The sequence below is a fragment of the Mytilus californianus genome, unplaced genomic scaffold, assembly GCF_021869535.1.
Source record: "Mytilus californianus isolate M0D057914Y unplaced genomic scaffold, xbMytCali1.0.p SCAF_9, whole genome shotgun sequence".
NCBI lineage: Eukaryota > Metazoa > Mollusca > Bivalvia > Mytilida > Mytilidae > Mytilus > Mytilus californianus.
Window position 1 is genome coordinate 36,353,998 of NW_026262745.1, and position 13,281 is coordinate 36,367,278.

Here is a 13,281-nt window from a genome sequence, read left to right on the forward strand (position 1 = left end):
ATCAATAAATGCATAAATGTCTGGTGAGCGTTATAGGCAATTTATCCTTCTAGTTTGTATCATCTCTACGTAAATTATAGAAACAGCATTCCTCAAAGAGTAAGAAACTACACAAAAAAGCAATCTAGTGGTCAACGATTTAAAACACAGACAATTTAAGCTCGGTGACCCCATCTATCTTATTAATATGTAATACCCTTTTATTTATAACTCGCAATAGATTGAGCAAAATAGCTGGTATTCAATTAACAAAAGGAAACAGTGAAATCGCTGATCTTAGTGATGCTAATAGGCCAACTAAACTTGGAGAGAAGTGGTCTAGTTTGTATACTGATGAGTGGTCAGAGGCGTATGATGAAATAACTATGAAAAGGACAATAAAAAATGAAAACTGCAGGGTAGAGAAAGAGCTATTTGAAATTGCGAAGGTAAATATGTTCAACTTATACTTGTCAATAGAAGAAAACAGAATATGGTAGTCGATTTAATGATACTGTACATAACATTATTCCTATTGTTATACTGACTGTTACTGTCAGAAGACACGTTGACAACTTTTTCTTAGGGTTGTACTGTAATTGTTATTTCATGCAACGTTTAAAGGATCCAGACAACAATAATAGATATTGTGCTTAGCTCCGCCTACTCAAGCACACTGGTAACAATAACTGTTCTGAATCTAACAATGAAAGCTTGTCCGTTATAATTAATTTAATTCTATTAGGCGAGTGACAGTTTTCAAAAAGACGCTTAGTTAACGACTTTAATGCACCCACCTAACATACGGCTATATTATATATCATTCGAAAGCTTATTAACTGTATTTTATGTTTTGCCCGGTCGTCAATAATTCGTACGGTGCAATTTTCGTTAAACCAAGATCAAAGGTCAAAACTGAACATTCCTAAATTTTTACTAGAATTAAAGAAAATGCCATTTTCTGTTAATTGTACGGTATTTTTTTTCAAAAAATTATCAAAACCTTATAAAACAAACTACCATAATTCCAAATGAAATGCAAACTTAAATGTTGGTTGCGCAATATTTACAGAAAATTGCATTTCTTGAAAAAACTTCCAAAAATGATAAAATTGCAATAAAATCTAAATGTTTTCTGAGATTTGAATATTTATATGTCAAAAATAGAATAGATTTATCGTTTATAGGCCAAGGGAATTTTTTCATCATTTCAAACTGCAATTAATATGATAGGGGTCAAGATGCAGCCTTCTAATGAACCTTTTGCAGTTGCCCTAAAACACACCATCTGCAAATAGGGATCTTTTTGCTTTAATTGGCTAGATATTATTGGCAATATCGGCAGATAATGATCAACCATATTTGAAAAAAGGGTAATGGAAGATCTTTAAGGAACAAACAAGGTATATTTAGTAAAAGTTAGTTTTCCAAAGTGGAAAGACATGTTACGAAGACTATTCTCGTTCAATATTCGAATGAAAACTGTTTGTACTATGCACTTTTCAAAAACAAATACGGCAAATTCCTTTTAATGTTAGCCCACTATTACATACTTTATAAGTTGTTTCATCAAGTATGACTGAAAATAAATAATTAAGATTAAATACCCTTCTTAAGCAACTGTAATCAGCATACGGGTTTATTGCATATTGGCACTCATACCACATCTTCTTATATCTAATTAGGTAGTGTTCGCACATTTCGGTGAAGTGTTTTAAGGAGTGTTGATTGTCTGTTCAATTTTTTTGCCTTGGTAATGCTGTCGTCTGTTTTTCTTCGACTATGGTTTGAGACCGCCTCCTTGTTATTTGCTTCCTTCTTTCAACCAAAAAAAGAAAAAACCATAAGGTTCGAAGTAGAGCGAATAAAAGACAACAGAACTTAAAACTCAGATATCGATGCAAAATATAAAAAAGTAAAACAACAAAAATACCGAAATCCAAGTGAAAATTCAAAACGGAAAGTCCCTTATCAAATGACAAAACCAAAAGCTGAAACACATCAAACGAATGGAAAACAATTGTCATAAACCTCGTTCTTCTCCCCCCCCCTCTCTTTCTTTATATGATATAGCGGTAATGTAGGAATCATCGTGTCCCTACGTCCTTTTTTCTTTATTATTTCTATTCATATTTCCACCTGTTATTATAAAACAAACTTGTAATGATCAATATTCATCCTACATTGCTTGGTAGATTTTAGTGAAGTTCAAATGACACATATGGAGGTTGTACATGAAGGGATTTGTTTCACAATAGACATATTCAGATAGAGTTAAAAATAGTAAGCGCTTTAAATTTACCATAACATACCTGCTTTTAAGCTATCTCATAAAGTTAACGTTTTGTTATCCTCATACGATATATGAACAGGCGAGTCGTGATAGATCTGAATTTTAGTCATACATACCATTTTGTACGTTTTTTTATGTCAACTTATATCACTTATTATTTTATTATTGTTGTGAGATCTTCGTACCATTAGAAACCCAAACGAAAAATATATGAAAATAAAGTGAGAAAATCACCAAAAGTCGATGTCAGATCAACAACAGAGGGCTTAGAGCAAAATAAATATCCACAAACATAATTCAAGTTTAGAGGACATAAACCAATTTAAAAACTGGATAAATTCAAACACAATTTTCATTTCTCACAATTGTATAGATATTTTAGAATAAAATAACTTCATTTTGACCATATATATTCTTAATGCAAATGAACTATATTTAATATGTCAAATTACAGTCAATGCTTAACAGGTGATCTACTAAAATAGCGCTCTGTTTTTCTAAATGCCTTAAATGGAAATATTGTGTGGCACATCTACATTGAAATTTTAATGCAAAATCATGGCCAATTAAATTTGAAAATAAAAGTGGTTCAAATGCATTTACATTACTGTTTCTATTAAGCAAATTTATTTGTAACATGAAGCTGAAGTAAACATCAATATCAAAACTGCTTTGTTTTGTAAGAGGTTGCCTACTTTTACAAAAGGTAATTGATGCTGATGATCGAAGGTCGGTGGTTCCTTTGACACTCCGTGGGCCTAAACCACAAAAACAAAATGATCGCCACAAAATACTTTAGTAGCTAAAAGTACTGAAAAATGCGTCAAACACCAACAATCAATCAAATCATCTTTATATTACAATGTCTGCGTATGTAAACTATTCAGGAGGTGTATGTATTGTAATTGCGAATTGCTAGAATTTCTAACTCAAAAATCAATACAAGTAAATATAATTGCAACATGTCTCAATTTATTCACAATAAATTTCGTAGTTTCATAGGATTTAATACCTCGGTCAGACATGAAGAATATTTTCAGTGGCTAGCTTATAATAATTTTCACTTCCTTAGTAAATGCACGATGCAGTATAAGCAACCAAGAAAACAAATAAATACGGAAATATTGAAATATCAAAGTTCACAAACTTTCCCCTAAAAGCATGAATTTCCTGTCTATTATATCCTTTAACTTTTTTGCACTTTTAAGATTTGTGTTTTTCAACCTTATATTGACTACATACAAATTATTTTAATATAGAACAGCTAGAAAGCTATCTTTTTTGCAGATGGCTGTATTTTGGGCAACTGCATGGGTTGTTATAATTGGCTGTTTAATTAACAAGAAGCGTAATTGCATTAATTTTGATGATGTCAAAAACATCCTTAGCACTAAATGAAATATGTTTTTGGTTTTATGGTGAATAACAATTGAATCACAGAGACAAATTTTGGTTTTCACGCATTTTTGTCATTTTTACTGGAATTTCGTGAAAACGGCGCTATTAATTAAAAATCAGACATTAATATTTCAAAGTGCTTTTGATAGGTAACTATTAACATCCGTTCTAACAGATTTTCATATGTCCATACAAAATATTATTATTCAGAAGACAGAATAGGCAAAAATGCTGACATCTTGTAAAAATAGAATTTGTCTGTCCTTGACCTTTAATTGTGATTTGACGGAAACTGCACCATACGAATTTTTGACGACCGGGCAAAAAAATAGTACAGATGATGTGCTTTCGAATGGTATATGATTCAGCCGTATGTTAGGTGGGTGCATTAGAAATGCAATTTTATGGTTAATGTCACCCGCCTATATGAATTTCAATTATCAAAGAACATTGTTACAGAAAGTAAAATAACAGGATAGTCAGTATAGCTGATGTTAAATGTCAATAGAACTGTAATGATTGTGCTTATTGGCTGTCAGTCTGGTCATCATGAGCAAGAATCTTCGTTATACTCGTTCTCTCAGATATTTTGTACTCAAAAGCAGTATTATTTCCCAATTTGAGTAAATACGGCATCACACTGTTAAGGCTAATTATTATACAGATAATATGTTTAAACATAAAATCTTCATTATAAAAAAAAAAGAACACAAACGGTGTCTTTCAGTTTTATGAATAATGTTATTTATTTCAGTGATAAAACGATGGATATGACGACAAACTACGCAACTTCACATCATTCAATTTAACCTGACTTCTATCTTAAAATTGGCCCAATAATTTGCAGTACCAGTCTATATTATTAGAATTATCGCTGAATAAAGATAAACTGGATTCTTAATATCAATTTATTCTCAGAGACACGTAGCGACTGCTAGATTTTCCTATCTGCAGCTTATCCGTTACATTCAAATCATGATTTGTACCTCTAAATTACATCCTCGTAATTTATTGCGATTAGATAATAATTATAATGATTATAATTATCTTATTGTGTTAATTTATATCTTACAACTTTTTCACAATAGTCATGAAAAGTACAAGTATTTGACCTCTACATACGTTGGTTTTACGATACGTACAGTTTTGTATGTTCTTTCACTCGCACTGTAGTTCCAGCAAACAAGTTATATATAATGTCAAGTGATGCTAACATGTGAAAGAACAATGATTAAAAATCTTATGGGTTATATTATATAAACTGGTGGATTTGCATTCCGAAAGTAAGCTATTTGAAATATCCATTGCTCGATTTTTCAGTGATGATAACTGGTCTATGTTGACTCGAAATAAAACCTATTTTGCTATTTTTATTGTCGTCAATTTGATTGGAAATATTAATTTATTCGGCCATAAATACCAGCTTCAGTTTTCAAACACCTTATCTAACAAGGCTTGATTATGTTTCGTTCGTAGTTTTTGTCTTTGTACGTCCAGTTTTTGCAGTTGTTTGTTGGTTTGTTGTATCATCCAATATTTCGGTAATCACTTTAATAATATTTTTATGTATTACAAAATTATTTGAAATTAATTTATTTGAAAGAAATGTTACACCACTTGCGTAGAGCTAGAACAAAAACAGATGACGGACATCAAAAAGCACGCATGGGATATTGCCTGCTGTTTACATCAACAGCCTGACCAATTAGTGGAAGCAGCACAAACAGTTAGTATCTTTTAGATGTTCGGCTTTCTACCAATATATATATATATCCTAATTTACATGATATTAAAATCTACATACACAATACATGTTTTGACCACAATAGAATCGTTCGTTAAAATACAATTTTTACAAAAGCCTTCCGAAAGGGGCGCCATTATTAGAAACAGATGCATCGCACACATACTATGATGTAAGATTTGTCGTTTGATTTGTACATATTCGGTCATTGGCACATTTGTCAATGTCATCATATGATATTCTGGTCTCAGACAGGGTATATAATGTGACATTCCCGGCTTAGGGTTTATATACCCTGTCTGAAACCTGAATCACATATATTACGGATTACCCCAGCCTTACTGTATTTTCCAGTACCAGGTTTTTGTTGAATATTCATCATGCAGTATAGATATTCAGTACATATTGCTGTATGTTTTGTGTACTCTTCTTTAATGCATTTTAAATCAATCTTCACAAATATTTTTTTTTATATAAGAAATATTTTTCCAATAAAGTTTTTAACTTGTATATGCACTGTTTGTGTTTATGTGACTTTTTGTCGAGCCTTCGACTTTTGTCGAAAAAGCGAGACATAGCGATCCTACATTCAGTCGTCGGCGTCGTCGTCGTTGTCGTCGGCGGCGGCGTCCACAAATATTCACTCGTGTGGTTAAAGTTTTTGAAATTTTAATAACTTTCTTAAACTATCCTGGATTTCTACCAAACATGGACAGAAGCTTGTTTATGATCATAAGATAATATCCAAAAGTAAATTTTGTAAAAAAAAAAATCCCATTTCTTCCGTATTTAACTTATAAATGGACTTAGATTTTCTGCCAGGAAACATTACATTCACTCTGTGGTTAAATTTTTGAAATTTTAATAAATTTCTTAAACTATCCTGGATTTCTACCAAACTTGGAAAGAAGCTTGTTTATGATTAAAAGCTAGAAGGAAATTTTGTTAAAATTTTTTCCATGTTTACTTATTTTACTTATAAATGGACTTAGTTTTTCTTCTAGTTAACATTACATACAGTCTGCAGTTTAAGTTTTTAAAACATTTATTAGATTCATAAACTATCCTGGATTTTTACCAAACTTGGACAGAAGCTACTTACAATCAAAAGATAGTATAGAGAGGAATATTTTTATTAATTTTTTCCTCATTTTTGTTGAGCCTGCTATTAACAGCAAAAGTAGGCGAGACACTGGGTTCCCCGGAACCCTTACGAATTTTATTGTATTTTGACCACAAGAAACACAACCAGATATTTTTCCCAATACGTGAAAAAGTTTGTAATTTGCAGTGAAAATAATTTTCTCGTGTATGCCATTCTTTTTTAAAATACTTTCAGTTATCAATTAAGTGTTAAATGTGTAAATAGCGTGATTTTAAATTTGAAACGCACTATTAAAGATGTTCATTGTTTTTTACCCTGAATGAGCCTCTGACATTCGTATACTGTTATGTAGACTAAGACTACGTAACATAGTAAAGTTCGTTGTGATGACACATTTGTAATCCGTAATATATGTTCATATTCGCGTTTTGTTTAATGCCTTTGTTCTTTCATGAAAGTGCTTTTTAATACATTCAAATACGTTTGTCGTTTTATATATTCTTATTTGTTCATTGATATATGTGTCGTTCAATGCATTCCTATCCGCCAATGACTATATTTGTCTTTCATATTTTCATATCCACCCATTTGTAGATTTGAATATTTAAATCCATCATTCAATATACTTGTCGTTCCTTATTTTTAAGTGGCGCCAACCATATTTTCAAAAGGCTGAGGCGGGGAGGCAGAACGAAAAGTGTTGCAAATTAAATGTTGGCCCTCGAACTTAGGAAACTGGACAATAATGCAAATGTTTGACCAAAGTGGGTGCCCAATTTCCTTTAGTCCTCTCTACGATTTACTCCTGTGTTCATACCTGTACTTTGATGCATTTGTCGCTAAGGAGACATAAGTGTCGAAATATGCCCATCTTGTGCAGTACAATTGGTGCCGTTTAAGGTGATCACTGGGTCAATAACTATGCTTGTGGACTGTTAATACCCAAAGGTGTCACCAGCCCAGGACAAGATCTCGGTACTTCGGTTATGGCATGAAAATACGGATACTCATTATGCCCCCCCCCCTCCCCGCAGCGAAGGGGGCACTAAGAGTTACCCTTGTCTGTCCGGTCACAAAATTAGTTTCCGTTCTCTAACTTAAGTTTGCCTCAACCAAATGTTATGACACTTATACACAATGCTTATTACCACAAAACACAGATCAAGATCGATTTTTGGGTTATGTCCCTTTATAACGTTATATGCAAGTGGGGGCATCGTCTAAGTACCATGGACACATTCTCCATTTATTTATTATAATTCACTGTTTTAAAACTTAAGAAATTATTTGTAATTTAAGGAATTTATCTCCCTCGTGCATTCCTCGGATACCTTGTCAGATTTTGGCAATTCTTTTAGTCCTCTAAATCAATCCAGACTACACAAATATTACCCTTTCCTACTTAACTTTCAGAAGTTATGTTTTCCACCACACCAGCTATTCTTTTGATAGCTAAATATTTGTCAACAATTGTTGTATGTGTATACATTTTTATTGATGATTTTGCAAAAGTACGATTATACTGGTCTTGACGTTGAACATGTTGAATGCCCCCAAAAAATAAAGTATGTAAATAGATAATAGTAAACGATGTTGATTGTCACAAAACGGTTCCTGACTTACTTCTTTGCTAATTATCCGAGAGAGTATTTACATGAATTTCGATTTGTTTTAGACACTCTATTTCAAGATGGAAGAAGATAAAAAGGTAAATTATGTTATTCTACTGCAGTTTGTTCTCCAAATTGTCGGTATTAGTCTGCAGATCATCACCCACCCTTTAGCGTTATTCTACTGCAGTTTGTTCTCCAAATTGTGGGTATTAGTCTGCAGATCTTCACCCACCCTTTGACGTTATTCTACTGCAGTTTGTTCTCCAAATTGTCTGTTTTAGTCTGCAGATCATCACCCACCCTTTAGCGTTATTCTACTGCAGTTTGTTCTCCAAGTTGTCGGTATTAGTCTGCAGGTCATCACCCACCCTTTGGCGTTATTCTACTGCAGTTTGTTGTCCAAATTGTCGGTATTAGTCTGCAGATCATCACCCACCCTTTGGCGTTATTCTACTGCAGTTTGTTCTCCAAATTGTCGGTATTAGTCTGCAGATCATCACCCACCCTTTGACGTTATTCTACTGCAGTTTGTTCTCCAAATTGTCGGTATTAGTCTGCAGATCATCACCTACCCTTTAGCGTTATTCTACTGCAGTTTGTTCTCCAAATTGTCGGTATTAGTCTGCAGATCATCACCCACCCTTTGGCGTTATTCTACTGCAGTTTGTTGTCCAAATTGTCGGTATTAGTCTGCAGATCATCACCCACCCTTTGGCGTTATTCTACTGCAGTTTGTTGTCCAAATTGTCGGTATTAGTCTGCAGATCATCACCCACCCTTTGGCGTTATTCTACTGCAGTTTGTTCTCCAAATTGTCGGTTTTAGTCTGCAGATCATCACCCACCCTTTGGCGTTATTCTACTGCAGTTTGTTCTCCAAGTTGTCGGTATTAGTCTGCAGATCATCACCCACCCTTTGGCGTTATTCTACTGCAGTTTGTTGTCCAAATTGTCGGTATTAGTCTGCAGATCATCACCCACCCTTTGGCGTTATTCTACTGCAGTTTGTTCTCCAAATTGTCGGTTTTAGTCTGCAGATCATCACCCACCCTTTAGCGTTATTCTACTGCAGTTTGTTCTCCAAATTGTCGGTATTAGTCTGCAGATCATCACCCACCCTTTGTCGTTATTCTATTGCAGTTTTACACTCACAAATTGTTGAAATTCGTCTGCAGTTTTTTCTTCACAAATTTACGTTTTTCAACTGCAGATATTTAAATACAAAATTGTCTTTGCGCTTAACTCCTGCAATTTGACACTCAAAAATTGCAAAATTAATTGTTAATGTTGTACTGCAGTTTATCACTTACTAATTGACGTTATTCTTCTGCAATATAGCACTAGCAAATTGGTGTTATTCGATGCAGCTACCCATTTACGTTATTTCCTTTTTTCTTTTTTTTTTAAATAAATCTTTTATTGACATTTCTCTGCTGCTTTAACAACTTACTCGACTCACAGCATTCAGTCGGTTATCCCTGTAAACTAGTTACTGTTTAACTAGGGAGATTATACAGTAAAATTTATATCTATTAAATATGGTTAGTTATACAATACATTGGTTTTGACAATTATTTTGAATTCTTTATTATGTTACATGATTACGGAAATTGTACTGTATATTGTCCGGTATTGTTTATAATTAAATCATTGACCTTAACCTTGATCAAAATATTACATTATTTCCTTTTAAGTATGTTATTTCAAATGGGAAAAAAAGAATTATCGATACATTGAAATGATTAAATGCTGCCCGAAATGACATGATTAAAATAGAAACAGAATTTTAATTGCTCGATCGGAAATGTAAACTTTTACACTTTTTGCATTATTTTCACAGGCTGCAACACACGTACCCAATCAAAAGGCGAATGCCGTAAGTTGTTACATTTTTGTCATATGTTTTACAATTCAGTGTTGACTGTTGAATTTACTCTTGAATTCTTAGTTCCTCTGACATTTTTGTTCGATAATGTTTACTCTTACGCTAGACTGATTGAGAATATTCAAGAAACACAAGTCGCCCTAATCATTCCCATCGAGAGGACAGTATGGTTATACCTTTTATATTTAATGTTTCGAATCCTTAAATTGATTTTGTTTGCCAAACAGTTGATTTTGAGGGTACCTAACAATGATTTTTTTTATCCTGAAACACGTGTCATGACAGAAACATGTTACATGCGCTTTGAAATCGGGATCAACACGTGTATTGAACGTAGCATGAACCATTTGAAATTAAGGAAATGCATCTCCCTCGTTCAAAGTTCTGATTTTTTTTTTTCGTGTTCCGGCTATACTTAATATGTTCTTTTTCGGTTACTAGTATATGAGTTCTTCGACGTTTGAACATTGGCTTTGGGTTTTGAAATGTGCTTGCTATCTCTTTTATTACAGTAAGACTATTACTGGGTCAATACCTTTTCTTGGGGTCTTTTAGTACCCTAGGATGTTACAAACACAGTAGCTCAGTACTTCGGTCCTGGCATGACAATACGGATACTGTTTTATTGTAATCCGCTGTTTTAAACTTAAGAAATCGTTTTTAATTGAAGAAATGTATCTCCCTTGTGCATTGCTCGGATATCTTGTCCTAGTTTGGCAACGCATTTATTCCTCTGGCTCAATTCAGACTAAACAAATATTCCCTCTTTCCTTCCCCTGGTGTCAAAGAGTGAAATGCTAAATTAATAATACTTTTTTTCGATTTGTCATCCAATGTTTATTTTTCGATTCGCGTTTTCTCGAGCGACAACAAGATAATGCAAAATCAATCTGATTCTGTGTCTAACCTTTGCTCACAAAGGTATAAAACGCTCCGTTCTACTTTCTCATTTAAAGAACATTCAGGATCCTCTGGTTTTGTCGGATTAATACATGCCTTCAAAACTTTTTATTATGTTTATGAATTAAAATGTTTTATAACCAATAGCAGAATATGTTGTGTTATGGAGCCGGATTCTTTACTTAAAACCCAGTAGTTCTAATTGCCGTCACTCCAGCTATTCTTTTTATAGCGAAATATGTTTCAACAGGTATAGTCGTCGGTGTATAAATTATCATTGTTTATTTTGCAAAATTGGGACTATGAACGTTTTAACGTAGAATGCAAATTAAAACTTAATTGTGAAAATAAAAAATAGTAAACGATAATGATTTTACAAAACAATTCCTGACTTACTTCTTTCTTCAATCAGAAATGTATTTACATGAATTCCGATGTGTTTTAGACAAACTGTTTGAAGATGACTAAAGTGGAAGAAAATAAAAAGGTAACTTATGATATGCTACTGCAGTTTATTACTCAAATTTGTCCATATTCGTCTGCAGTTTACCACTAACTATTTGACGTTATTCTTCTGTAGTTTTATACTCGCAAATTGTTGATGTTTGTCTGAGGTTACTCTTTTTCTAATTTGGCGTTAATCTACTGCAGTTTTTCACTCCAAAATTGTCAATTTACGTTTGCAGTTTCTCATTCACCATTTGGAGTTATTCTACTGTGGTTTATCACTCACAAATTGTCAATATTCGTCTGCAGGTAATCACTTACAACATTGCTCTATACTTCTGCAGTTTCACATTCTCAAATTGTTGGTATGGACTACAGTTTATCAGTCACTAATTGGCGTTATTTGGTGCAGATAAACATTAACATTATTTTTTGTTAAGCATGTTATTTCAAATGGAAAAGTAACGATCCATCAATATATTGAAATGAGTAAATGCTGTACAAATGACATCATAAAAAAAGAAACAAAATGTACACTGTTCCATAGGAGATTTAAATTTGTTTAATGAATTATTTTCACAGGCTGCAACACAAGTTTCAAATCAAAAGGCGAATGCCGTAAGTTGTTATATTTTTGTTATATGTTATACATTTCAGTTTTGACTGAGTTGAATAGAGTCCTTAATCCATAGTTCAACCGACACTGGTATACACTTTCGTTTCCAAATGTGTTTTTTTTTTCTTACGCAAAACTGAATATTCAAGAAACGAGTGTTCAAGGACTGTTATGTTTATACCTTTTGTTTGTAATTTTCCGGATACTTTTATTAAAGGGGCATTAGCCACGATTTAGACAAAATATTAAAATATGATTTCTTTTTATTCAAACATTTATAAAAGGGGAATTGTTGAATACTATTTCGCTATTAGCAGGCAGTTTGGTTAAATTTTGTCATAATAAGCTCAAGACATAGTTTATGTATTATAATTAATTTCATTTGAATCCGTAAACTTTATGCCTTATCTGGAGATTGTTTACGCGTATACAAGAGAAAGTGAATCAAGGGAGCCACAGGGAAGATCCGTTTCGTTGACTGATTCTGCACATACACAAAACATTTGTATACAAGTAAAACGATGATTTACATACTTTTTTCAATTAATGACATGAAATCAAACAGGCCTAGAAAAATCGTCGTTATATGATTGCACGTGCAAATCTGTGTATTTATAATTATTTATTGTATATCGAGTCGTATGATTATCGGCAGTCGTCGAATGTCATTTCGATGGATAACAAATCATTTGTTTTGGACTTTTTGTAATTTGTATATACGTTTTAGTAAGTTATACATCAAATATTAGAATTTGATTCAAATCAGTGAACATGAATTCGACAGCTAATGTCCGTTTGATTTTGTTTGCCAAACGGATGGTTTTGAGCGTACCTAATGCAGATTTATTTCCTGAAACAATGATACCAAGCTTATAATTTTATATATTATCGAAATGCGCATCTGGTGCAGTTACATTGGTACCGGTTAATGCTACCAATGGGTCGATACTTCTGCTGGTGGTCATTTAGTACCCGAGGGTATCACAGGGATAGTAGCTCAGTACTTAGGTACTGGCATGTAAATATGGATATCGTTTTATTGAAATTTGCCGTTATAAAATTTTCGAAATAATTTTGAATTAAGGAATAAATCTCCCTCACGCCACGCTGTGATTCCTTGTCTCGATTTGGCTATACTTTAGGTCTGCTTTTGGTTTGTTCAGCTGTTCAACATTTGTATTGGGATTTGTCTTTTTATTTTGGCCTCGAGCATCACTTGAAAGTTGAGAGACATGTATTGTCGAATTGCTCATCTGGTACAGCAAAATTTGTACCGTAAATGTTATTACTTAGTGTAGAATT

General features: G+C 33.1%; 1 protein-coding gene and 1 long non-coding RNA gene across 9 annotated transcripts in view; both read left to right on the forward strand.

Moving 5' to 3' along the window:
* The window catches only part of LOC127715641 (uncharacterized), a 97,637-nt gene that overhangs the window by 81,744 nt on the left and 2,612 nt on the right, over nt 1-13,281 (forward strand). For 5 of the 8 annotated variants that reach the window (XM_052221761.1, XM_052221758.1, XM_052221759.1 and 2 more), the window contains 6 exons: nt 221-428; nt 5,274-5,396; nt 8,195-8,227; nt 9,972-10,007; nt 11,362-11,403; nt 11,946-11,981. In XM_052221761.1, the coding sequence (XP_052077721.1) occupies nt 221-428; nt 5,274-5,396; nt 8,195-8,227; nt 9,972-10,007; nt 11,362-11,403; nt 11,946-11,981 (478 nt within the window). The remainder of the gene's footprint in view (nt 1-220; nt 429-5,273; nt 5,397-8,194; nt 8,228-9,971; nt 10,008-11,361; nt 11,404-11,945; nt 11,982-13,281) is intronic. The other 3 variants (XM_052221764.1, XM_052221765.1, XM_052221760.1) reach the window with 2 other exon arrangements.
* The window catches only part of LOC127715693 (uncharacterized), a 97,127-nt gene that overhangs the window by 76,234 nt on the left and 7,612 nt on the right, over nt 1-13,281 (forward strand). The window lies entirely within an intron of this gene.